The following is a 26,792-nucleotide window of genomic DNA, read 5'->3' as shown; positions in this document are numbered from 1 at the left end:
ATAATCAATATTTCTGATTTGATTATGGTGTATACATAACACCCCTAGTGCATTACTTTTACTTTTAAATGGTTATAATGGCATCATAAAAACCATGTAGTTATGTGATATTAAAATGATGAAACACTAATAGTAAGTGGTATTTCATTCACATCTCCACAAAACATTGTAGGCACCAGGGCTGAGCCAAATAAAAGTTTGAGTTATTGGATATTAAGCTTCTGTTTGGACTCAGCCACAAATCAATACAAATCTCGGCAGTAGGATATTAACTGAAAATAGAAGTTGTATAAGTAAAGAATTATGAATGCTGCATTCGGAACTATATATATAATATATAACCTCTGTTACGATTCACTATTTGCTGATTAGTAAAATATATTAAAGTAGAGGCCTACAGGTTTACCGTTCAGACAGAGTGTCTGTTTTTAACATCCAGAAATGAAGTGGGCAGTATAAAGTGAATCAGTGGCTCATGAATGAAATGGTCCATGAAGTTGATGGCTTAGGGTGAATATATTTTCTCTAACTCATGACTGATTTCTGTTTTCTCTCCTAACGTGCAATGCAGCCAAAACGGTAAAGAAACAAAAAATTACCTTCTGTTCACCAGCGAAGACGACATCATCAGCACCATGCAAGAGCCACATGACAAAGTCACATGATACGCACGTGCAACATTGGTTGAAAGGAAAAATGGGACGGGATGAAGGGGGGGATCACATGAAAAATACAAAACATCGTAAATCAAATTACACAAACGTGGAACGGAAAACGTAAGAGTGTTAACACACACACACACACAAAAATACAAACGGGAGACAAACAAAAGAGAACATAAATTCAAAACATAATAGGCACTTCTCTAAAACATTAGATTATGTATACAAAGCATGGACATTAAGATATCAAGATCCATAAAGCAGTTTCAGGATCTTCAGGATGCAGTATTATGTCCAAATTGTACAAAAATGATGTTTTATGTTAAAAATGATATTCACTCATTTTACTGGCTTTGAGAAAAACTGCTTTCTGAATCCTGTCAAGACGGACTTTCCTCTGAACAAGAGCATTTTATTGGGTCAGGAAAAAACAAACAAACAAACAAACAAAACACAATGAAAAACATTTATTTTGTTGGCTTGTGCTTTTCGCCTGTTATCGATGACAGTAAGAAGAGGGCAAGCAGAAGCAAAGGCAATGATTTACAACAACAAAACAAAACGAAATATCCAATGAGAGAACAGTGATTATAGAATGACATGTTAGGACAGAGGCAGGCCTCAGCATCATGGCTGAGACAGTACAGTACATTAGAGCGAAGGGCAGCAGTCCAGTTTAACTCTCCACCTACAGAACTGTGTGACTGAACCATACTAGCTGGTGGACCCCAGTGTGTGAATACAGGGAGAAAACTGTAACAATGGTGTAGACATGAGCATGTAAGACAACAATCTAGATCTAAACCTCATGATACCCAATAAGATCATGAGGAATACTTACCTGAGCATTAGGCACACAAAACCCAGAAATGTAAAGGATAAGTTTAGTTTTTTGGAACCAAATCAAAAACGTGTCACATAAAACAGTGTATTTTATCCTCAACACTGTGTGATTTCCTCCTACAGTAATTCTATATGGAAAGTTGCAATGGAAGTCAGTGATATAAGAAAAAATGGCATATGTAGGTTTTATAATTACGTCCTGAATTAAATCTTTAAAGCTGAATGTTTACTGCAGGCACATTCACAACATTTTCTTTCGATTTTATTTCACATTCCCGGCACTTTGAGGCATCAATACGACAAGCATGACTGGGAAAAATAGTAAACAACGGAGCAGAGTTACATTTGCCATCTCAATGGTTTTTATTATTATTATTATGTAATTGCAGCACATAAGTGTTTTATTCCACTTATACCACAGTGATTTACCATTGCTTACATTTTTGTTTATGAAAGAGTGACGTCATTCTTTTTATCTGTTTACTGCTATATTTAATGTTGTAGAAGGTCTGCGAAACAAGTTATCACTTACAGCATGTTGTAGCAGCTATAAATGGCTGTTCACTCACAGGTCTCTTTTTTTCTCTCTCTCTTAAAGTTAATTAGACAAAAACACAGTTTGTCGTATTACAGAGAAACCGCAAAATGTGACGTAAAGTACTCCATCCTGAAGACTTTCCGGGGTCCGAAAAAACCTACAGCTTTACCCTTGACTGTTACAAAGTGCTGACACTGGGGACTCCTTCTAGAAATGTTAAATAAACATTAACAAAGTTAACTATGAAAATGATTATATATTTTTCTTTGTTAAACAATGTGTAAAAAAAAAAAGTTTATTATTAGTGTTATGTCATGTGGAGTATTCCCAATAAAAATCCCTGAGTAACTTGTTACTATAGAAACGATTATTAGAACAAGTACCAGAACTACTGTCAGAGTTTAAGAATTCAGCACTGTGGTATAATAAGAATTACTTGTATTAAATAAAGTAGGACCCATTGGTCTATCCAGACGTCTCAGTCTTATAACCACACACTTTTAAAAAGTTCACTGTAGTTATTAAATATGCTTAAAGATGAATGTTAAGGTGTTAAGGAGTTACGGATAGGATAGAATGTACATACTGTTGTTAAACTACATTCGCACTACAAAATTGTTGCTAATGAATTCTGATGCCATGAAATTTGTTCTTGAATGATTTAAAGGATTTGTTTCAGAAAGAAAGTTTCAGACTTCCAGTGCAGCTCCATGATGAGACCCACTGTTGCAGTAAATTACTCAGTACAGAGCAAATCACAGAAATGAATGTCTCGGATGAACGCTGCTCACGTGATCCAAAGTCATTTGATTCAAAACTTATCCTTTAAGGATTAAAGTAATTATTATGATTTCCAACAGTTTACTATAATTATATTGGATCATGCATGCTTCATGGTAGTCCCAAGATTTAACACGGAAGCTTGGCTCCTTGCTTCATCCATAAAGGATAATCAATAGAGTTAATATTTCTGATTTTTCCTACCTGCCTTTACCTTTTTTTTCCCTCTTCATACAATAAACATCCTCACTGTGAAATTTCTTATTGACTGAGTATTTCAAGGGTAGCATTTCACGCATTTAGGCAACACTGATTGAAATTTCTGAATCAATTGCTTCATATATCAATATATTGTCATTACTAAAAAATCCAACATTCTCGGGTTAGCCACAGGATGCATCAAACTCACCAAATAAACCTGATTCATTTGCACAATTGTGTACAAAATATGTATATTATAATATTCCTTGTTCTGCTTTAGATAAGTTATAACTTCTGGCTGTTCTCTGTAAACTATATGCACAGGAGTCTTGTACTTGCCGTTGCAGAAAATCTCCACCCATGCCTATTTTTTTCTGAAGAAACCTTTTCCAAAGACCCATATTTGTTCTCTGCTTTTTTTTCCTATTAATTTTCACTCCTTCTAGTCAAACTCTGCTAAATTTCACCATTTTTCCAACTTGGTATTTTTTCTACCAGCCACAAAGCAGCCTAATAATTATCTTACAGAAGTGCATGCCTCTGGTTCCGCATAAACCATTTACTGGCTTTAAAATCTAATCTAAAGTTAAGTCATGATATTAAAACAATGATACATATTATTTATGTAATCAAATATGAATACATTATTTTGAATGAACAGATTATTGTGTTCTAAACAGCTACAAATACAGATGTAGGTTAATAAAAAGGAGGTTTGTATATTTATTTATTTATTTTTATTTTTTTTTTATTATTATTATTATTATTATTAGAAATGTTTTAAAGAAAGCCTGCCAGAAAGGTTTACGGAGCATCTGGTTGGTAGAGGTGTGCAGAACTGGGAACCTGCTGGACGCAACAAAAAAGCTTTACGCAAACCAACAGTCAGATCTGAAGCTTGCTTGACGAAGAAAGCTCACATTCATTAACAGCATTAATTCATTCATCCTTAGTAACTGCCTGGTCAGGGTTGCAGTGTTTTTAACTACCAAATCAGTTATAAAATATTACAGTTAGGTACAAGCAAATATAATAATAGTGCAAGCTGGATTTCAAAAACAGTCCCATTCACATCCCTAATGGAGAATTATTATTAACTCGAGTGATGTAGCTGAGGTTGAGGAACTGACAGAGCCAGAATTCACAGATCATGCTGCATTGCATTGAGTTGCACCTCTAATACAAACATATTTCTGTATATACTTTCTGTGGAAGGGGGCTAAAAGTGGAGGGAGGTGGGGAAGGACAGTGCAGGGCCCCAGGTGACCACCCCTTACACATCTATACCTCTGAATTGGATTGGACCAAATCTCATCTACCTCTCATCGTGTCCAGGATATTCCTGCATGAACATTCTTTTTTGCCTTCTTTGACATTTGACAAAGGATTTATTCAGGCATAATAGCAAGGCTGCCATTCAAAAGCCAAAAAGCAGACAGTTGCCTGACTGAGTCCAATTCTAACACCTTGTCATCCTTTCAGCGGAAAATGAAAGGACATTGTCAAAAACGTGTCAGTTTTGCGTTGTATGTGTACTTGAGCTATTGTAATCCACGATATCACGTTAACCCTATGTTAAGGTCAACCTACATGAGGCACACTTAAGGCGAGTGCCTGGAGACACACGTTAGTCCATAAGTTTGACATCTTTTTTTATGCTGAGATTGAAAACCAAAACACACACACATAAAACGTGGGACAGCGGATTCTATGAAGTGAAGTTATGCAGCATCCTCAAGGGCTACCAATGAGGCACTAAAGTTAACCAAAATAATATGTTGCTTATTTTGGTTAACAACGCAAGGGCAGATCTCTTGTTTTCTGTGATCAAACAGCATGCAACACAGCTCATGAATATATGCTAATGCACTACACCAAAAAGGCGCCATGCTGTGTTTTTCAAATGAGACAGGGCAAAGTGGGGGAAACCTTCCACAGAATAATCCAATGTTTTAAAGAAGTAAATTAGAACACTAACACAACTCCAAGCATCAGTGATTTCACATTTTGAACATCCTACATTCAAAGGAAACGTGCTGATCCAGTGAACATATGCTAGGTGCTGACGAGAGAGGCCACTCTACAAGCTGGGGTTAGTAATGATATTCTACAGTATAGCAACCGGATGCACCAGCTGAACGCAAGCTCTATCACAGCCTAGTTTGATCGTAAATGTTGGGAGTTTATAAACTACTAAAAAACTAGCGGTTGCACCAAGTAACATCGTTTTTATGTAGCCTGAAGTTATAATGAACACCCCTAGTAAGTAAACATTCTGCCACTGTAGCTCATTCACCTCAAGGTTTGACATGTTGCAATGCCTTTCTGCTCAACACAGTGGTAAAGAGTGGGTATTTGAGTTAGCCTTCCTATCTGCACAAACCAGGCTGGACATTCTCCTCTGACATCTCTCAAGAACAGGGCATTTCCACCCACAGAACTGCTACTCACCAGATGTTTTACATTTTTTGCACAATTCTGTTTTTTTTTCTTCATTCTTATATTTGATGTTAACATTAACTGAAGCTTGTGTCCTGTATCTGTATGATTTTATGCATTGTGCTGCTGCCACATAATTGGCTGAAAAGATAGCTGCATGAATGAGCATGTAAACAGGTGTTTCCATTAAGGTAAGTGTATATAGCACTAAAAAAAGACAGTCATTAACCCGTTCCCCTGACACGCCTCAATCATGGACGTAGCATTTCCTGTTTATGTTAAATCATGTTTCTTATTGGCTAGTGATGGTGAAATATGATACTATATTTATGCAGACTTTACATACTACTAGTTACGACATAGTGTCTGTGGTGCAACCAGAATTCTACACCGCACCAGTTTTAAACTCTCGACATATGGTTTGGTCCTACTTTACACACTGACTTATGATCGAACTTAAGTTCAGCTGGTGCAACTGGCCCCTGGGGTCTGATGTGATGAGATGGGTCTCCTTCAGGATGAGACTATCTCACTCCCTCAGCCCTGACAAACATCTACTCAGGAAATTTGTCTCCCTTACTATGGGTGCTCTTTTGCTTTCTATGATGAGTGCCAACATTATGGACTTCAACAGTCTAAGTAAGAAACGCAGCAGTATAGCAGGCAGGTTAAGAGGGGCAAACAAAACCACACACACTGCCCAGGCATACTCACTAAGGGCTGCAGTGGTTGGAAGATTTGTGGTTGGAGTCACTGAAGACACTGGAAGATGTTGAGAACATAGTGAGGTGTGCTTGCTTTGCCACTGCATTCATAGCAGCACATCATAATCTCATTCAATCAACTCATCAGGTTGCATTCAATCCAGATGAATAACATAACAGCATACATACAGTACCTGGGCAGAAGATCCATTTATGTTGCTTATTACATTTGGATTTAGGCTAGTACTACAGTCTTTTGACATATAACATGCATCAAAAGCAAGCATGTCCTTTCTAACAGCTTTGTCCTATCTTAAAGTCAGATGTCATGAATCATTAGAACATTTTTACATCATCTAAACAGCTTTGAAAGCAAATAGCTAAACCTCTTCTAGATCTACTGTTGGGGACAAAAGGTTGAGAGATATAGTCTTTTCTGGATCAAAACACTTCAAATCTATTGAAAGAGGACTGAAAATCTAAGAGGAAGAAGCTTTGAAGTCTGCTCTATACCACTGTCCATTAATCATTAAAAAGGATTCATACATCTTATCATCCCATCCACATTTCAAAGACATCTTTCAAGTCATTCAAAAAACATTTCTCATAGAGTTGCTTTATGAAAAGGTATGCGAACCTGTACTTTCTTGCTGAAAAATGGTCAAACAAAAAAGAAATGAGTATTCGGGCACTTTAAAATACTATTCCTGTCGTATCCATGTCAAGACAAGCTTCAAAAAGAGAAATATTCTAATCTACGCCATGACTCATATCACGTCATGATGACTCCAGCTGCACACTTGCCTAGGAGCGTCTTCTCCTTTAGGCTACTTGGCGAAAAATTGGATTCGCACTGTAGAATAATTGCCTGGGAGACCGTTATTGCCGATGACATTATCATCTTCTAGACTTCCACATCAATCTAACTCGTGTCTCTGAGTGAAGGATGGTGTGCACTACCGTGAACCAAGAGCCATGGTGTAAAATGAAAAGCTCTTTGAGTGGAAGGTAATAATATAACAAGAGGCAAAGAAAAAAAAAAAAAACTATTGCCTATTTCCTGCTAGGAGCCAAACTTAATAATAAGGAAAAAGCTCAGTCTGTTAGTGAGCTCAATTTCTGACAGATGTCAAGGGGAAACTCATTTATGAGTATTTGCTAGTATAATAAGGACTGCATAAGACATGTATGCAGCAGGCCTGTAAATTTCTGCTTTATTCGTGACAGGGGATTCTTAGATACAAATGAATTGATGGGTATTAAGAAATATGAGGAAGCCATACAATTCATCTAAGCCTATTCCTTTGAGCAAAAGTCCACTTTCAAATTCTAAATCAAATATGTGTCTTTATTTGACACATATTAATTAACTTAAGCCATTTTCATCTCCACCACTGTCAGCTATATTGTATTCATGGCTTAGCACGTTTGCCTCACACTTCCAGGGTTGAGGGTTCGATTCCAGCCACGGCCTTGTTCCAGCCAGGTTCCCTGCGACCCAGTATGGATAAGTGGTACATGGAAAATGGATGGATGGACCTATGGGATGTGCTAAACTGAAATATGTTCTCTTCTGCATCTGAAGTACAAGTAACGTTATAACAATTTAAAGTCTAGTTATCCCCCAAAACAGTGATAAAATCACATTTAAACATGCCATTCCAGTTCCAGCAAAAGATAACCAGACTATCTCTACATGTATAACCTAATCTACTTAAAGGAAAACATGACTGACAACTTTTTTTTTAATGAAGTATAACTTTATGATGTCAAATGAGTTCTCATTTTGATTATGAGCGTCATCCACAGTATCTGTCTCATTACCTGAGGTAAAAGTCACTCAAGGCTTTTAAAGACAAGCCTCATCGTCGTCTCTTTACTTGTCTGATCTTTTCTTTGTACACACTAATATTTGTGTTGAAATAATCAACGATTAACTCAATTCAACTGCATATTAGGTCAGTACTGTTTGTTTTTAATGTATTTTTCCTTGTCCCCTGTCATCAACACAGAGTGTATAAGCGCTCTTCTTTTTTTGATGCTGACGTGATGATGCAGGACAGACATTTTGACAGGAACCACAGACATGTTGACAAGACAAGGTTTATGTGCACTTTGCTATGCCATGTAACTATCCAAAAACATTATCAAATCATGATTAACGCACACTTAGCTAGCAAGGTCTGAGACATATTTAGCCACACTGTTTGCATTTCCTGTAAACCGCATGATCCTTGAATGCAGAAACCCAAGGAGATGTTAGAAATTAGCCTAAATAAACACTTTTCTACTGTAAGTCATTTTGGTAAAATATGTCTATGTTTTCAGTGTATCACATTTGAAAATCTGTGCCTACTTTTGGGTTTCCTCAAAGGTTTGTTAGATAGTTAAAGATCCGAGCTTTCTACTGGAACATTATTTCCATAAAACTTTATATCTGTCTAGGAGCTTGCACCAAGGACAATCTTTAGAGCATAGGCTGAATATTAACAGGCGGAAATAATTGCCTCTATGGACTATCACTTATTATCAAATCAGAAGTGTTTTGTATCAAGTAGAATGGAGAGGTAGTTGAATATTCCATCAGGAGACATTGAAATTAATGTACTTACGGTAAGGACACTGACAAGGTACAGGATTGCCTTGTCTCCTGTTCCTCTGGCTTTAAAGTGCACTCATGAAACGGAGATACTGGCATAAGACAGCAAAACATTATCATCTCTGAATTTAATTTCACAGAGTAGCCTGAAAAGAGTGACACAAGGTGCTGACTTATTACTATTGACGACCATCATTTCCTGACCATCATCATTTATACTGAAGGTTTCAAGACTCAGTTGGATGTTGTATTGAGATGGATTGGAACACAGCAAGCATGTTGGAAATGGATTGGTCTGTGCAGGAGTAAAACTCTGAAGTATTTGAGCTGATGACTCTCTGGGACTGAACAGTCTCTGCACTATGGGCTGTTGCACTCGTATTACACCCTGCTCGACTTGTAAATGTCATAAAGATACAGTAGTAAGAACTGACACAAATCCATCCACTTCCACTGTTTCATGCTTCACGGGATTAACATGAGCAGAGAATGAGGTCTCCAGATGAGCTGTTAAACCTGTCATCCTTGATATAGCTCTGTTTAGTTTCTCCACTCTGGGCCTCTCACTCACTTGGGCTTATAGGTAGGTAATCATGCCTGGTGTTGGTCACTGCCATCCAGACATATTTCCTAGGCTGCAGTTACAGTACCCTCCACTAATATTGGCACTCTTGGTAAATATGATCAAAGAAGGCTGTGAAAATTTGGATTTAGTGTTTAACCTTATATATTTAGATATTTTGTTAAATAAAATTCACAAAAATACTCTGCTATCATGGATATCAAACAATTGCACTGTACTGGGCCTTTATACACAGTTATATTTCTGACACAGTCTGTTAATATATACCAGTGGTCACCAACCCTGTTCCTGGAGGGAACCTACCTTCCTGAAGACTTTAGTTCCAAAAATAATTGTGCCCACTTGATCATCCAATCATTGCCTTAAGAAGCTCTTGATCAACTAAAACTGGTGTGTTAGATTTTTGTGGAGATGAAACTTACAGGAACAGACTCAATAAGAGGGTTGGTGACCACTTATATATATGAAAGAACGGATCCATATCTGTTTCTGATTTTAGCATGATTTCTCTGCCAAAATACGCACAGCTAAAGACAGTGATTACACTCTGATAACTGCATCTATACCGTCTTTGTATTTTGTAGGACCGACTGTATCTACATTATGCCACGGCCCGAGAAATGTCCCTGAAGTCTGGTAGTCTTGGGAGCATACGTTTTATTCCTGCTAGTGTAAGAATTTAGTGCTCGTAATTTTTCTATCTGCAGGCTCATATGCCATTAACAGGAAAACAAGAAAAAAAGTATTTTAAATTTGAGTCAAATGACCAGATATCTGATATTTTTAAAAAGCAGCCTATGTTGGATCTGAAAATATCCGATCCGAACCGTTTACATGTATGCAACAATATCAGATCTGTGTCAGAAGTCAGCGAAAAAATTGGAATTGGATGGCAATGTAAATGCAGCCCTTGTGACCACCACATTCAGGGGTAATGGTGGCTCAGTGGTTAAGACTTTGGGTTCATGTGAAGGTTGGGAGTTCAAATGCCAGCTGTGACTGTTGGGTCCTTGAGCAGGGTTCCAACTGCTCAAACTGCTCCAACCTCCAACTGCTCAAATGCATCCTGTCAAACTTGTAAGTTGCTTTGGAATTTACATGTCAGCCAAATGAATAATTGTAACTCTTCAGATTAGTGTATTTTCAATTAAAACTACATGGAGTGCTCGATCTCAGTGTCCTCTAAATGTTTAACATCCTTTTACACAACTGTCTCTAAGAAGACTTTGTTAAAGATGTCTGCTGTCTTTTCCATAAGGAAGCAGATTAAAGAATGAGGAGAGGCTTTGGCAATGGGCATCATTTCTTTGGTCCCTGAATTGGGTTTTGTGGGCTGGTCTCCAAAGCTCTAGTGTAGAAACAGGCAAGGTGGGAGCGGCTGCCAGAGCTCTGTGTGATGCCACCAATCATCTTTTTCTCTCTTCTGTGACAGACCTGGATCAGTCAGCTAGAAAGTCAGCTTTCATAAACCTCCATGCTGCGTGTCTCCTAACAAACCAACCCTGCCACTGGCTGTGAAGTGTCATGGACAATGGCCAGGCCCTGCAGCATTTTTTGTTCAGGATTGTTTACATGCCTCGCTATTATGACTTCCATGAGCATTGAGGTGGAGCCAGAGACAGCTTTCTCAGCAGAACCAGTCTCCCAAGTACCACCGAACATGACATTCTCTGAGTATCTGTTCACACTTCCACCGTCTTCCTCCTCTGGAGATTTCTGTCATCAGGGGAATGCCTCTGGTGCTGAAAATTCTGATGAGTACCTGTCAGAGCTCCTTTAGCTCTCAATAAATGTCAAAAACGAAGATTTCTCCACTGTGTGGAAAATTGTAGAGTGTTGTGTGATAGCACATGATGCCTCTTCTATATGTCACATAACATTCTGGGCTGGAGAAAGCAATGAAAATATGGATGCATCTCTCTCTGTTCTCTTTTCTTTTAACATACACCAACAGTTCATACACCAACACCAACTTAAAAGAAAGTGAGTTTCAAGTCAAAGAACTTAGGTTATACTCCCAAGTGAGTGCACATAATGTCCCAACCAGTACCTTACTCACTACATTCAATAATTTGCAACAAGTTCAGCAAGTCTTCAACTTTATATTCATTCTGGTTCTATTCCCGTGGCCAGGGATTGGCAGGTAAATTCACTCCAGACTGTCAACAGGGCTGTTTAGCAGTAATATGATGACTGTCTGAGGCACTGAAGTGTTCCAATCCTGTCAACTGTAAGCTGATAAATGTTTAGTGAATGTTTGCAGCATTTGGATCATTATGTCGCCAATCACCTCACACATCCATGGAGTCTATCTCAACAACAAGAGCAGACAATGCCATCCATCTCCACTGAACATGATCACATTACATTATCATTATAGGATATGCGCTCCACCATGCCTGTCTGCTTCTTTTCTCTTATAGCATAATGACCATGAGGAAGTGTCCTCAGGCAAAGTGAACCAGATCACTAGCAAATGGGAACTAAAGATAGTCATACCAAGACTCGACTATAAGTCAAGCAGCAAAAAAAATATGTGCTTTCTTCACTACAAACTGAATACTCATCACTTTGAAGCAAACTTTTTAAATGCGTTATAGTAACCTAAGTCTTAAATCACTGTATGATTAGTGCTGGAAATAGCCATGTCTAAACATCTACTATGCTGCAAGCTGCAGAAGTATGGTTTTATTGAACTACAGATGATGGAGGAAGGAAAGTATGTACTGGTGGTCAACAATCCTCCTGGAAATCCACCTTAATGAGTACAACTTGAATGTACTGATTGAATCAAGTATGTGGCCTAGTTTATGAAGGAACAGGGCTGATGACCACTGGAGCAGGGACAGCTTCAACGTAGCAACACACATTTTCAATTACTAAAAATCTGCAAAACGATCCCAAAAATAAAACCTTTGCCCATATTCAAGTAATAAAATAGAATCATATCTGTAAGAATATGTGTGTGAGAGAGAGAGAGAGAGAGAGAGAGAGAGAGATGTGGCATGAGCTCTCTAGGGGTCTTTAATGCAAACATTCTACTTAATGCCTTGCTTCAAGGAAATGAGCAAACCGGCACATAATTCGGTGAGAAAACAGAATATTTCAAATCCAATTTCAGAGAGGTGTATGAGTCCACATGAAGCAGGGAATACTTTAAGTCCTCATTTGAATTTCTCATTTAAGCTTCACTACCTTTGGCTAATAGCTTCCATGTGGATATAAAAGACATGTTCGGAGCAACTGGTAGAAAAAGAAACAAACTAAGATGTGAGAGTCTGAGCCAGAGAGAAATAAAGCACTTACTTGTGAAAGTATAGGCTGAGTTGTCCGGTGGAACAAAAACAAGATGGGAAACATGACGAGAAATGCAAAAAACAGAAAGAGAGAACACATGAGAACAGAAATAGACAAGATGGCAGAAAAGAAAGGTGAATCCAACTGGCCACTTTCGAGTTAATTCAGCAAAACTTTTATAAGAACTGCTCGAAGTCCTAAAGGGACCCAAAATGGCACAGAGGAACGACCTGATTAATCAGAGAGAAAAATGAGAGCAGGAGAATGGGAGTGAATGGAGGTTGCTATAGAAGCAAAGGGTGGCCAAGCACAGATGGAAGCGTGATATACCAAGCAGATTGGAATTACTGTCATCCTGCCTATGACTAATGGCAAGGCTAACCATAATAACAAACTACTGCTCTATAGTAATCATTCACTTGCATGTCTACCAAATAAATATGACAGAACTTCCCTGCACTTTCGCTCTAGTTTGACAATCTTCAAAAGGCAAAACAGCCAAGAAATGCTGCTGCGTGAACTCTTTTCTTTGGTGATTTCATTACACAGCACTTCATGAAGATGAATCAACTGAATCGTATCAGTGGAGAAATTCTTTTAATAAAAGACTGCAGAGGGACCAGTAATTATGTGCATTTTTATAAAGTCACTTAATCCCTACTAGTTTGGAAGGAATCAAAGAGTTGTTGCTTCGCTATCGTCACTTTTCCTCACACTCACTTATTTTTCTAATCTGCTTCTAGGCAGACTGAGCAAAAAGACGCCTTTATTACATTCAGTAATTATCCAGCGGGTTGAAAAAAAAAAACCCTTAAAGATTAAAACACGTTTACAATCCATGGAATGTGCGCCTTAAAAAAAAACCCAAAACACACACACAGCAGAGAAAATCCATATTTTTCTTTTGAGTTCTAATTTGACATCTGTTCTGTAAGTACAATCCCGACCCATTCAGTTGAAAACACTGCCATAGCATCAATTTTCAAAATGAATGCTGTTAGTTTACCAGTGCATAAATAAGCATAAAATGGCACAAAAGATTTAATAATGTAAAAACCTTTCTACCTTATTCAAAACATAACTGTAAACATTGTTGCTTTCACCAACCTAATCATTTAGTGTGCCTGATACTTTTAGGGATTTTATCTTTTCATTTATATATGCACAAACAGATAGGTGACAAATTAAAGGGGAAAAAAACCCCAAAGTGTATTAGAAAGGTGTTGGGCCACCATGGGCCATTAAAACAGCTTCAATGTGCCTTGGCATCGATTGTACAAGTCTCCAGAACTGTACTGGAGAGATGAACACCATTCTTCTAAAACACATTCCCCCAGTTGATGTATAGTCACTCCAAAATCTCTCATAGACGTTCAGTTGGGTGTGAAGTGTGAAGGCCAGACCATAAGATTAACATAATTCTCATCCTCATGAAATCATTCAGTGAACCCAATGCCCTTTTGATAGGGGCAGAGTCATCCTGAAAGAGACTACGCCCATCAGGATAGAAATTTTGTACTGATTTGCAGTGACATTTCCCTCTACACAACACAACACAACAGGACCACAAGTTTTCCTTTTAATTTGTCACCCATCTGGTATTCATATACTGCATTTATTCCACTTGTACAAAGTATTTGGTTCCTATTTTGAGATTCTTCATAATATATGGATTAAATATAATCGACAGTGATATTTATGAGCTAAGCTAAAATGATTTAATTTGCTAATGCTAGATATTACATTTTATTGACTCTGGAAAATTAAAACACATGCCTTCCATGCATGTGTTTAAATGTCAGATAATTTTGTGGCTTCTGGCTTTCAAACACATTGAGAGTGCAGAAAAAGGCAATTTCATTCCGCTAAAGTAGGATTTTGTGAGCTAATCGAATCCAGCTCTCAAAGAAAATCCTGCAGAGGTAAAACTGAAACTCTAACTCGCCAAACAGGAATAACTGCATGACCAGTATAATATCTAAAAAGACTGTGAGATGCTCTGGGGGGAAAATAAGGTTCAAAATATAAGATGGATGCAAATTACAGTGTATATTTTGCTTATAACAAAAACACAGGCTCTATTTAACATTGTGAACAAGTTGTGAATATATAATATGAATATAATAAAATCGTATAAATATATCATATAAATCAACTAATATTAATAATAGTATATTAAGTGATATTAAGTTAATAATATTATGTGATAATTTTAAGGAACTTTCTGATCATTAAGGTACTAAAGCATGATCTTTTAAACCTTCTTGTTAATAAAAACAGCATGAATGGTATCATTTCGTCAACTGGAGCTAACAGACTTTAATGCCAATTTAATACCTGCCATTCCATTGTGATAAATTGCACATGCAGTCGCTGTTTAGGTTTAGTTCAATCACATTGTGGGGGCTAAATTGTATATACACGATACAGCCAAATATACGTGAACACCTAACCATCACACCAATATGTGGGCCTTCCCCAAACTGTTGCCACAAAGTTGGGAGAACACATTTTACAGGAAGCACAACTGTATCTGATGTATTTGTATGCTGCAACATTGCAATTTCACTTCAATGTATTCTAAGGGGCCCAAAACTGTTCCAGCGTGAAAATGCCCCTGCACACTAAGCAAGGTCCCTGAAGACATTATTTGCCAAGGATCGAGTGGAAGAACTTGAATAGCCCTGACTTCAACCCCACTGAGCACTTTTAGGATGAACTACAATGCAGACTGCACCCCAGGCCTTGTCACACCATATCAGTACCTGACCTCACTAATGCCCTTGTGGCTGAATGAGTACAAATCCTGGCCACAGCCACGCTCCAAAAGTGGAAAGCCTTCCTAGAAGAGTGGAAGTTATTATAAAGCAAATGGTAAACAGTCTGCACTTATATAGCACTTTTTAACCTTAGCAGTTCCAAAGCACTTTACACAGTGTCTCATTCACCCATACCAATGGTAGCAGAGCTGCCATGCAAGATGCTAACTTGCCATCGGGAGCAACTTGGGGTTCAGTGTCTTGCGCAAGGACACTCTGGCATGTGGAGTCATATGGGCCAGGAATCGAACCGCCAACCCTACGATTAGTGGACAACCCACTCTAGCACCTGAGCCACAGCCATCCATAGCAAAGGGGAACTAAATCTGGAATGGGATGCTCAAAAAGCACATATAGGTGTGATGGTCAGGTCCACACACTTTTGGCCATATAATGAATGTATGAATATATTCTGTATGCTCCAATTCTCATCCATTTAAAGGAGACAAAATGTCAATGGTGCAATTGACACACAGTCCTCTGTAAACAATGTTAGTAAATCAGGTTGCACACTTTTTGCAGGTGATATCAAGATGTTTTACATGTATGAATCATTAGTAAGTCAGTAGACTTCTCTCAGTTTTTCTTCAGCAGATTCTATGAATTCTGATTTATACAATTTAAGGATGTACTATGTTCCTAAACTGGCCATATAATTGGGAAAAACATGATAGGATTTGATGTGACTGTCTGTGCCCTAACCCTACCATTGCTTAGAGGTGAATCTAAAGTTTTCAGTAAGTCTTTATAGACAGAGATAAACAGATCCAAGGATAATTTTGTAATCTAAATCTCCATATGAAGCAGGGCTTGAGCCCATCAACTCAGACCACACTCGGAATGGATGCACATGCCAACTGTTTGGCACTGGCAAGAACTGGAGGGGGTGAGGGGGTGGAGAGGGAGATGCTGGACAGTCAGACTGCAGGGAGCACTGGTAGAGCTGGAATCAGACATTAGCCAAGCAACTCTCAGTACTCTGTGGCTTTCTTTCACTCTCTCTCTTTCTCTCTCTCACACACACACATAATGACTGGCAGCACATTTGCTAGGTGAAGCATCCTGATTATGGCGTGACCTGCTGCTGGACTAAGGGTCGGTGAGGGAGTGTGAGCACCAGAGTTATGTGGGATAGAGAGAAACAGAGAGCGGTACTTACTGACAGGGAGCGTTTTAAAAGTCTCTGGGGGACTGCTTTCTCCTTCACCCTTGCCATTGATGGCAGACATCATGACCTCGTATTCGGTCTCCGGCTTGAGCCCAACGATGGTGATGGTGCTGTGGCCTGAGGAACGACAGGATTTTCTGATAAACAGGCTGACACCATAGCACTGAATGAAAGAAACTGCTCAGTGGATATGACTTGTGTGCATAAAGCACATCCAAAAAGAATTCTCTAAAGGCTTCAAAAATAATGAACTAAAATATTGCTAAGTATCGAAATAATTACTGTATTGAGCAATAATCAGTAAAACAAATGATAAAATGCTGAATCAAATCAAATGTGCCTTTTTTTCATTTAAAACTTCATAAATTCTCTTAGGCACACTCACTCACTCACTCACTCACTCTCTCTCTCTCTCTCTCTCTCTCTCTCTCTCTCTCTCTCTCTCTCTCTCTCTCTCTCTCTCTCTCTCTCTCTCTCTCTCTCTCTCTCTCTCTCTCTCTCTCTCTCTCTCTCTCTCTCTCTCTCTCTCTCTCACACACAGAGTTTTCAAAGGAAATTGGCTTGTGGGTTGTTGCAGGCTTCTTGGAGTACCTGCTACATTTCTTCTGTCTCTGCAGGTAAAATCCCAGATAGATTTCTCTAGAACACTGAATTTGATAAAAAGGATAAAAAAGTTCTGGAATCTATTTTACTCCCTACTCGCACTCTAATGCATTAGGCCTAAAATAGACATCTAAGATAAAAATTGCTTGGTGTTTTTCCAAGAGTCTGTAAACCTGTGCCTACTGTAGCCTCAGATTCTTGTTCTTGGTGGACAGGAGTGGAATGCAATGTGGTCTTCTGCTGTTTTACCTCATCCACCTCAAGGTTTGGCAGGTTCTGAAATGCCTTCCTGCTCACCCTGCTTGTACAGAGTGGTTATTTAAGTTACTGTAGCCTTCCTGTCCACTCGAACCAGTCTGGCGATTTTCCTCTGACCTCTCTCACTGACTAGCTGTTTCCACCCACAGAACTGCCACTGACTGCATGTTTTTATTTTCCCCACCATTCTGTTTAAACCCTAAAGACTGCTGTGTATGAAAATTCCAGGAGTTCAGCAGCTTCTGAAATACTCAAAATAACACCCACGGAATGGTCAATGTCACTGAGATCACACTCAGTACGTTTACATGGACAACAGTAATCCGATATTAACCCGATTACCATTCTGATTATTAACAGCGCTTATTGATGACCTTAATCCGACTAAAGTCATACTCAAAGTAAACAAATCGAATTAAGACGTGGAGTATTCCTGTTTTAGTCGCATTTCGACGTGCATTACAGACATTTAAACACCTTAATCACACTATTAACGTCGTGTGGGAGTTTTCGCCACATTTTGCATCAGGACACGTACACACACGGCAGTGCTCAACCATTTGACTGCAAACAAGAGAGCACAGTTGCGTCCGAAACCATGTACTTACCTACTATATAGTACTTACCTACTACTATATAGTAGGTAAGTACATGGTTTCAGACGCAGCCCACGGCTTCAAGCAGTTGTCTATTTGCACGTATAGCACGACTAATAATGAACTGCACTTGAAGCTTCCATAAAATTAAAAATGAAACACCCAAAACTGTATACGATACCATAACGAAGACGAACTGTACGTTGATCTGAACGTTGGACGGCCTGGCTTCAGGACGTAACGATGTGTGCCGTTAATCAAACTATGTTCTATAACATATAAAACGGGAACATGAAAGGAATATTCTAAAAGCAACTCATGTAAACACCTTAATCACAATATTGTCTTATTCAGAATAAGGTCAATAATTAGATTACTGCTGTCCATGTAAACGTAGTCACTGATGTAACATTACCTGAAGCGCTTGACCTGTATACAGTATGCATGATTTTATACATTGTGCTGCTGCCACGTGATCTACTGATTTTATGATGATAAAATGGTAAAGGTATGCCTAATAAAGTGGGTGTTTATATCGAAAGAAATATTGGGCACCTAAGATTTGTGCAACTTTTTGTTTATTTTTCAACCTTTAAGGTGTTCTTTGCTTGGTTTTCTTGCTATTGCTGGATCATAAAAAAGAAAAGATAAGTACAGCCCATTAGTAAATGTCTAAGCACGAAAAATTATTAATGGTCCAAACTTCCTCAATGGTAAGATTAACAGATGATAGTTAGAGGTCGATGGTAAGTATAAATACAGCATAATTTTGCAAATGCTTTTCTGACAGATTTACCAACTTCTCTGTGGAAAATGTTAACATTTGCCGTTAGTGCAGTTGCTTTAATCTGGTGATCCCTTTAAGATTTTTGTGCTTACGATGACGTCGAAAGTCACAGGACAATGGCAACATGGCAGCTGTAGTATGTCCGGGATTGTGTTCATGCTACACACACATACTGATTAATACGTATGTACGGTTTCAATGGCCGTGCAGTAGGTACTGCATCGAATGCACCATGTACCGTCACAGTACACGATTTCGGATGCAGCCAGTGAGAGACAGACAGATGACCAGCACAAAGACATGTGAGCATGTGTGTGTGCTTGAATGATTTGAATAATGCGAGCAAAATAGGAGTACCTGTTAAAGGAGAAGCATGTGAAAATAATATTTGCACAGACACAGAGACCTTATTTAGGTGTGTAATTGAAAGCGTACTTTGTCTAATGTATGTCTTTGCTTGTATTTCCTCATTTCTAAGTCGCTTTGGATAAAAGTGTCTGCTAAATGAATAAACATAAATGTTAATGTGTGCTTCGTGTTAATATTTTTACCGTACATCGTGTCTGACAGATGTTGATTTTGTCGGACATTTCGAATTTTTTACGGTCAAAAACCGGTATTTACCAGCTAACGGAAACTCCAAAAGATACAGTTTTTTTGTTTTTAAATCACAATAATATGTTGTAGCAGCTTGCTATTTCAAATAACAGTGCTGGATGAGACTTTCTCTGTTTATCTAACAGAAGGTGTGCAACATCCTGTATTTTCATTAGTTGAAATGTTTGATTAATTACAACAAGTTGCTGCCCCCAGGCCTGTTCTGAGTGACTACTAGTGGCCAGTGAGAGAGAGCGAGCAAGCGAGAGAACTCATCCCGTCAGCTACATTTTTTGGACACTAACCAAAGTAGTGCATTATGGTATTTCTAAAGAGAATTGGATACATTCTGTTTTTTGAGATTTCATTAGGAAAGAAAGGTTCTAGGGAGATATTGTGGAGAGAGGTATACTCCAGGGGTAGCTGTAGTGCACTTATCCCCAACTGTACCCTTTTTCTTTTTCAAACACACAAATGTGCTTGTATGCACATCTCAAGCTTGTTCTCATGAGTGTCCCATGGAGGACTGGCTGATTGAGTGGGCTGTCAGCAAGAAGTGAGCTGACATTTTCCCCCTTGAGATGGACACTGGACGGCTTCAAACAAACAGACCACATTTCAGCCTCTGACAACAGCTTGCTTACTTAGTATTCAGCCAAACCCTATGCCATCCCCACTATTGTGCGCTTTATTTTAAGGAGATTTTATATTATACTTCATGCCCGCAACAAACAGCTCCTGTGAAACAGCCAACAGTATTCTGCCTGTAGAAAGAAAAGGTTTGGTTTTGCACAGTTCCGACTGGCAAAGGTTGTTCTTCTGTCGAGCCATAGATGATTTTATTGAGATGCCAGTGATCCTGACCCTTTCTGCTCTTCGGACCTGCCCGATCCATCTGGTTACCCTACCTCTAGATGGAGCTCTCATCAACTGGAGGCTACAGCCTGGAGATTGCTTAGGATGGTACTGCTTGAAGTACCTTAAAATAGTTTTGGACCTCAATTCCACATGGACATTCTCGCTGTGGTTGCTGGGACTACAGCTGCTGCTATGGTCTTGGGACTGCAATTACCACATGCAGTTTTGCACTCAGGTCTCCTTTGGTGAACAGTGGACTAGTTCAACAAACACTTCCTTTTAAAACCATAATGAACTTTCTTTTACTTTTACGCTATCCGTTGTTACCCAGATGAGAACGGATTCCCTTCTGAGTCTGGTTCCTCTCAAGGTTTCCTCTTTATATCATCTTAGTGAGTTTTTCCTTGCCACCGTCACCACCTACTTGCACAATAGTGATAAATTCACACACTTAAAATCTGCATCCTGTGTTTATATGTTTCTATAAAGCTGCTTTGAGACAATGTCCATTGTAAAAAGCACTATACAAATAAAATTGAATTGAATTGAAAGTTGTGGGAAGGGCTGAGTGCAGTGCACATGGGAGTATATGGTGACACTGAGTCATTAGCATGGTTATTTTTTCACTTTCTTCCACCAGAGGTCATTTGGTGTTTTTTTTAATAGACGTTTAGGTTAACCCTATTAGACCAGCACTATGTATGAAGCACCACTGCTTCTCAGTTCGATGTATAAGAGAGGTGCAGTTGTTCCCTGCAAACATAGATAATGCACCAGCAAGCACTGGTGTGATAATATGGGTCAATTCCTTCTGTCATTTAACTGTTGTACAAATGTGTTTATACCACAGTGCACAACTGGTCAATTCTCAACTGGTCAGAAGTTCTGACAGAAGTTTCAGCTACAAGGCAAATCACAGGTTTACATTAACACGCTCATGCTCATGTGTTATACTTTCTTCCCAATTGTTTTGACTTCATCCTGTTTTTTGGTCACCTGCCAATTCCTAGCCGGTTCTCCCCTATCATATGGCAGTGTGAAGACACATAACGCCAGCCAACTGCATCATGTCACTCTGCTGCAAAGCGCTATCTACCCTCTCCTGCATACATGAGCTCAAAAATGCCCAGGACTAGCTAGTGTTGCTATGATTGACAGGGAAGAGATTGAGATGGAAGAGAGGGTATGCCATCCCTCCCACCCAGACAGCATTTTTCTCCATTGGCTCTAGTAACAACCTAGAGAGCTTTATGGTGGACACTTCACATAAACATATAAAAAATGTATAATTGTTGTATGTAATTGTTGATATGGGGAAGGTTTTTGTAAAAAGATGTTAATGTAGCACTTTTGAAAAGAATCTCCAGTGTCAGAGTTTTCCAACACAGGAAAGTCTTCAGGCTGGAGGACATTGACTTTGTGATCTCTCTTTAACATGACAAGCTGTGTTTTTTTGTCTTATGAGATTCAAGAGACAAAAAAAGGTGCTGAAGAACGATTGTTAAGAACTGCTATAATGTAAGTAATAACAGGATGTAACTTTCACGTACGTGCCACAAAATTAAGTATAACTATAAATGGATATAAAATATGATGTATCATTATTGTAACTGTTGGCAAGTTGTTCTAGAATAAGAGGAATAAATAACTTTGTGACATGCTTTTATATGAAAATAATTCAAGCAGTCACTCAGCTTCATGATGGACCACATCACATCATCCTGTTGTGTTCCGTTTCAAAGGGAGCTCAATGTTGCGTGAGCGACATGCTGTGGGAAGCAACCTTGCGTGCAACTTAGATCTGAATTCTGTGTAAAATCAGGTCAGGTAACGTGGCATATCTCACCCGGCGTGACTATAATACATTGGAACGAGGAAGATCCTCCTGTGTCCAGTGAGGGCTCCGTGTACTCACGTCCACCATCCACCGCTCCGGCCAGTGGCACACGCGAGGGTGCTTCCAACAGCGTGAAGCTCACGCAACATCTCGTTCTCTTCTCACGGAACAGGGTTACATGCGTAACCCAGACGTTTTCTTCCGTCCCATAAAGCACCAGACATCCATGCACGTTGTTTTTTGGGCTAAATGTGGTCAGCCCATCATGGCCTTTAGTTATCCCCAAAATAATCATCTAAAACTGGTCTTTGTTTAGTCCGTCTGATTTGGTCCTATTTTATCCCAAGAAGCCATGAAAATAAGATCACATTGCAGCATGTGGGGAATTATATCTCGATAAGAATGTGTGCTGTGTATCTGACGTATCAATAAATGTTTTAATGGTACTTTTCAAGAATTGTCTTAATTTGAGAGTAATTATGAGTATACTATTATGATATAATAACAAATATAATATATAATCATGAATTATTGAAATTGTTGAAATTAGGTTGAATGAACTTAATCTTTTCAACATTCACATTGTTACCAAATTTAGACTTAGAGGGACGTCTTTTCGACGACCTGAAAAAGATGGCTTTTCACCTGTCACTTTTCAATCAAATCTCAACATTGTTGAGATGTCTGGCTTCTTGGTGTATTACTTGCTCTATAGTTTTCATCCACCATCTTTGCCATGTGGTTTCATGATTTGTACACATTGTAGTCTTCTGACTCTGGTAGGTTGAACTGCAGACAATGAATCCATACATTCTTAGTGTTGACTCTGATTATACAAAAGCTCACATGCATTCATATTTATTGTTAGGTTTTACAGATGATTCTTCATTATCACAAAATAGTAACAAAAACGCTCAGAAATGTGCATGTTAAGATATTCATATTAATAAAAATCTAAATTAATTTCTACACTTCTACATTTCGAAATTACATATACATGGTATATACAGTAAACTTCTATTTCACTTGCCTCTGGAGAATTCTCTCTATTATTTTCTCTATTATTCTCTGTAATATCTTTGAAAGTCCCTAGACATTATTTTTCTTTTCCTCTTCGGTCGTGACTTCGTGTCTGTGCTTCTTCCCTTTTCTAAATTAGAACTGTCACGGTTGCTTATGTATCGCTAAACAGTTTCATATTTTGTTATGTCATTTTCTAGTGAAACTTCAGAATTTCTGTTTTAGATCTTGTGAGAAGTGTTATTTGTTTTCCGTTTCCTTAACTCTTGACTTGACTGCTCAAAACAAACTTACATTTTTTTTCGCCTTAAATGCGACTTAAAGTATAAATGTTTTGACTGTTTTAAGTCTTGATACATCAGCAGAATCGAATAAATTAACTAGAGCATGTCACCAGGAATGTAAACTTGCCAATGAAACAATAACTGCTCACTTAGACACAGTTGCTGTAATACTGTGCTGTAATGCTGTAAAAGCCAAATACTAAACATGGATTTCTGTTTTATAGAAAATCTTTCAAATGTACACATTTTTTTTTAAAAGAAAGCTACTTTATAGAGGAATTGCGATTCCTTAAGAAATAAAACATGACAGGTTATAAAAATGTATGTCACAAAGTGTTGTATCCCTCTTATACAACAACAAGTTTCTTACTTTAACAGATTTTTGTTTATTAAAGACCAAAATATTTTTTTTATTTAGAGAAACCATAAAAGCACAATGTCCTCTGACCTGAACACTTTCCCCATGTCAGAAAACTTTACCTCTGACTGTTACGAAGCACATATAAGAATGAGTGCTTTAATATAACCCTGAGTTTACTTGAAGCTGGAACTACTGTCATATCGTCTGTTATAGAAATTTCATCAAAACCTTCTGACCAATCAGAACTGAGAATTCAACAGTGCTGTGGGATAATGCTAAATAATAATCTACTCCTTTTGTCATTGCAGATTTATTTTGTGTGGAGAACAGTGCAGGAGAGAGACACTTACCCTCCACCACGTTGTACACTTTGCTAACCCAGTCTTGACCCTTCATCCTCCACTCAGCCTTGTACTTGAGAATAGGCACTCCTCCGTCTGAATCGGGCTCATCGAACTCCACCATGGCTGTGCTGGGGTACGGTTCAACACGGTCGATAACTGGAGCCGATGGCACCTCTATACAACAAACAAGCAGGTTACATACAGCAGTCTTGATGGTTGTCAGGTTACTCTATTTTCCTTTTTTTTGCTCCTACTAGGTGCTGTATTGTATATAGTATATTGATATGCAGTAGTACATATGTTATAATTTCTGCATTAGCACATTTTTGCCATACAAAGGCAAGCTGGCTGTAACAAAGTTAGTATTGAGGAAAATGTTCTACCAAATGTGTAAACTTTAATTTAGTTTCTCAAAAAGACAATAGGTTTGAACCTGGTTGCTTCTCCAAAAGTTTATTTGAAGTCAATTTTGACCAAAACTGTAGTTACTGAGCTGATCCACTGCAGAGCAGAACTGTAATATGCAAATTCTTAATAGTTTTTTTTTTTTTTTAAACAGTAGGAGAACTAGTTAACTTAGTTTGCCAGCACATATGGAAAAACTAGCATTATTGTAGTGGCAGTGACTGTAAAAACAAATTGACTTGCAAGTGAATTACAAAGTTTCATCATTCAATTCTGAAACATAATTAAAAGCTTTATAAGCTAGATTTGCTATTTGTTATTATTATTGTTTTTTTTGTTTTTTTTTTAAGCTAAAGCCTTTGCTACCACCAAGACAATAAAGTAATGCTAGTTTGTTTTCATCATCACTCTTATGCTCCTTTATGCTAGCACCAAGATGAAAGTAGTGTAACTTCCTTTAATCTTCTTCATGGTTAGCACAAAACAGTGACTAGTGAACAAATTATATTGTAGTAGTAAATACTGAAATCGTATAATTCACTTCTGTTAGTCTGGTGCTACTGTAGAATTAAGAAGTACAGGAGTGCTAGTGGAAACTAGCATTACTGTAGTGTCAGTGACTTTAAAAACAAAGCCACTTGTAAGGGAATTAAAGTGTCAGCCTTAAATAAATACTGCTGCATATTCTTCATGATGTAGTTTACTATTTGTTTGTATTTTTAAACTATCTGTGCTAGGAATTACAGGAATGTTACAGGAAGCTACATGACTGCTATTTCAATGCTAGCATAAAACTAAACAAAGCCAAAGAAGTGTGGGTAGCAATTAGCATTAGTGTAGAGGCAGAGATTGGGCAAAGTAAGACTAAAATTAATTATCAATCCATGCATCCATCTTCTACCGCTTACTCCTTCTTCAGGGTCGTGGGGGAACCTGGAGCCTATCCCAGGCAGCATCGGGCACAAGGTGGGATACACCCTGGACAGGGTGCCAGTTCATTGCAGGGCACACTCACATACACACTCACACACCCATTTATACACTACGGACACCTTAGACACGCCAATCAATTACAAATTACAAAATTGCAAAGACTTAAAGCTCAAAACTTGTTTTGACATATATCTGTTTAGTAATGCTGGGAGAGGACATCTGTAGTAATTATTTCTACTAATCTTTTTATAAAAATGAACATGGAATTGTTTCAGACATGTGCATGTGCAGTCCATATAAAATATTGAAATGACAGATTCAGATGGGACTAAAATCCCAAAGATTGTCAGATAATAATGACACCTTCCCACATCTTCAATTTAAACTAATCCCAATCCGAATAGGGTTTTTAACACCAAAAGTGCTGTCTGATTGTTCTCTGATTTTTTTAAGCACACATATGGCACATTTTAAATTACATTAGCTGGAAGTATGGCATACAGAACAAATAACACAGGACTAAGGTGAAACAATGATGCAAAAAAAAAGATTTTAAAATAACTTTAAAAGGATGAGTAAATTGCTGACTCACTGAACAGGATGTTTACCATGAGAAAACAACGACTTCCTTCAGAGCTTTTATTTCCTCACATAAAAGCTTTCACCAAGAAACACTTTAGAGAAATAATACAAGTCTGGCTTTTCCAATTTAGTTGCTGATTGGGCAAGTGGGGAATTGCGGACGCACGGACGAAGATGGGGAATGGCGTCATGCCGGCACTGTCCATCGCGCAGAGTCTAAATAATCGTCTCAAAGCCACCCATGCTGGTTCACGGCTGACCCACTTTACAGAGCGTCAAAAATATCTGAGCTGGCGGCATCTCTGACTATCTGCTGTTCAGCCTGGAAATTATGTCCCGCTGCATTTATTACTCTAGAGCCTCAACCTAAAAAACTACATGCAGAGCCTATACTACTGCAGCTAAACCATTTCTGTATGAGGGTAAATTACCTTCTTATTTGCTGCAGTTTTGACAGTTAGCAGGACAACTTACTGTATATATACATATGCCATTTTCCACGTGTAAGGAATATATATATATATATATAGGCATTGACAATAGATTGGTACTTCTTGGTACTCTCATTGGTTTCTGACTTTGGATTTTCTGACTCTGTGTATTGTCATCTGCTAATGACATCGTTCTAGTGCACGGAATGATACCAAATAAACATGCACTGATGTTTTAGGTCAGGGGTTCCCAAACTTTTCCA

The 26,792-nt window shown here is 38.3% G+C and overlaps 1 protein-coding gene across 11 annotated transcripts in view; it reads right to left on the bottom strand.

The window, feature by feature from the left end:
* The window catches only part of ncam1a (neural cell adhesion molecule 1a), a 318,752-nt gene that overhangs the window by 42,489 nt on the left and 249,471 nt on the right, over nucleotides 1–26,792 (bottom strand). For 6 of the 11 annotated variants that reach the window (XM_047162046.2, XM_047162045.2, XM_017492982.3 and 3 more), the window contains 2 exons: nucleotides 24,185–24,352; nucleotides 16,625–16,750 (listed from right to left, as the gene is read on the bottom strand). In XM_047162046.2, the coding sequence (XP_047018002.1) occupies nucleotides 16,625–16,750; nucleotides 24,185–24,352 (294 nt within the window). Of the gene's footprint in view, nucleotides 1–6,177; nucleotides 6,226–12,655; nucleotides 12,671–16,624; nucleotides 16,751–24,184; nucleotides 24,353–26,792 lie in introns of all 11 variants that reach the window. The other 5 variants (XM_047162039.2, XM_053687993.1, XM_053687995.1 and 2 more) reach the window with 2 other exon arrangements.

This window comes from Ictalurus punctatus, chromosome 18, assembly GCF_001660625.3.
Source record: "Ictalurus punctatus breed USDA103 chromosome 18, Coco_2.0, whole genome shotgun sequence".
NCBI classification, from domain to species: Eukaryota; Metazoa; Chordata; class Actinopteri; order Siluriformes; family Ictaluridae; genus Ictalurus; species Ictalurus punctatus.
The sequence above is the reverse complement of the archived record's forward strand: the minus strand, read 5'-3'. Positions and strand labels throughout refer to the sequence as shown.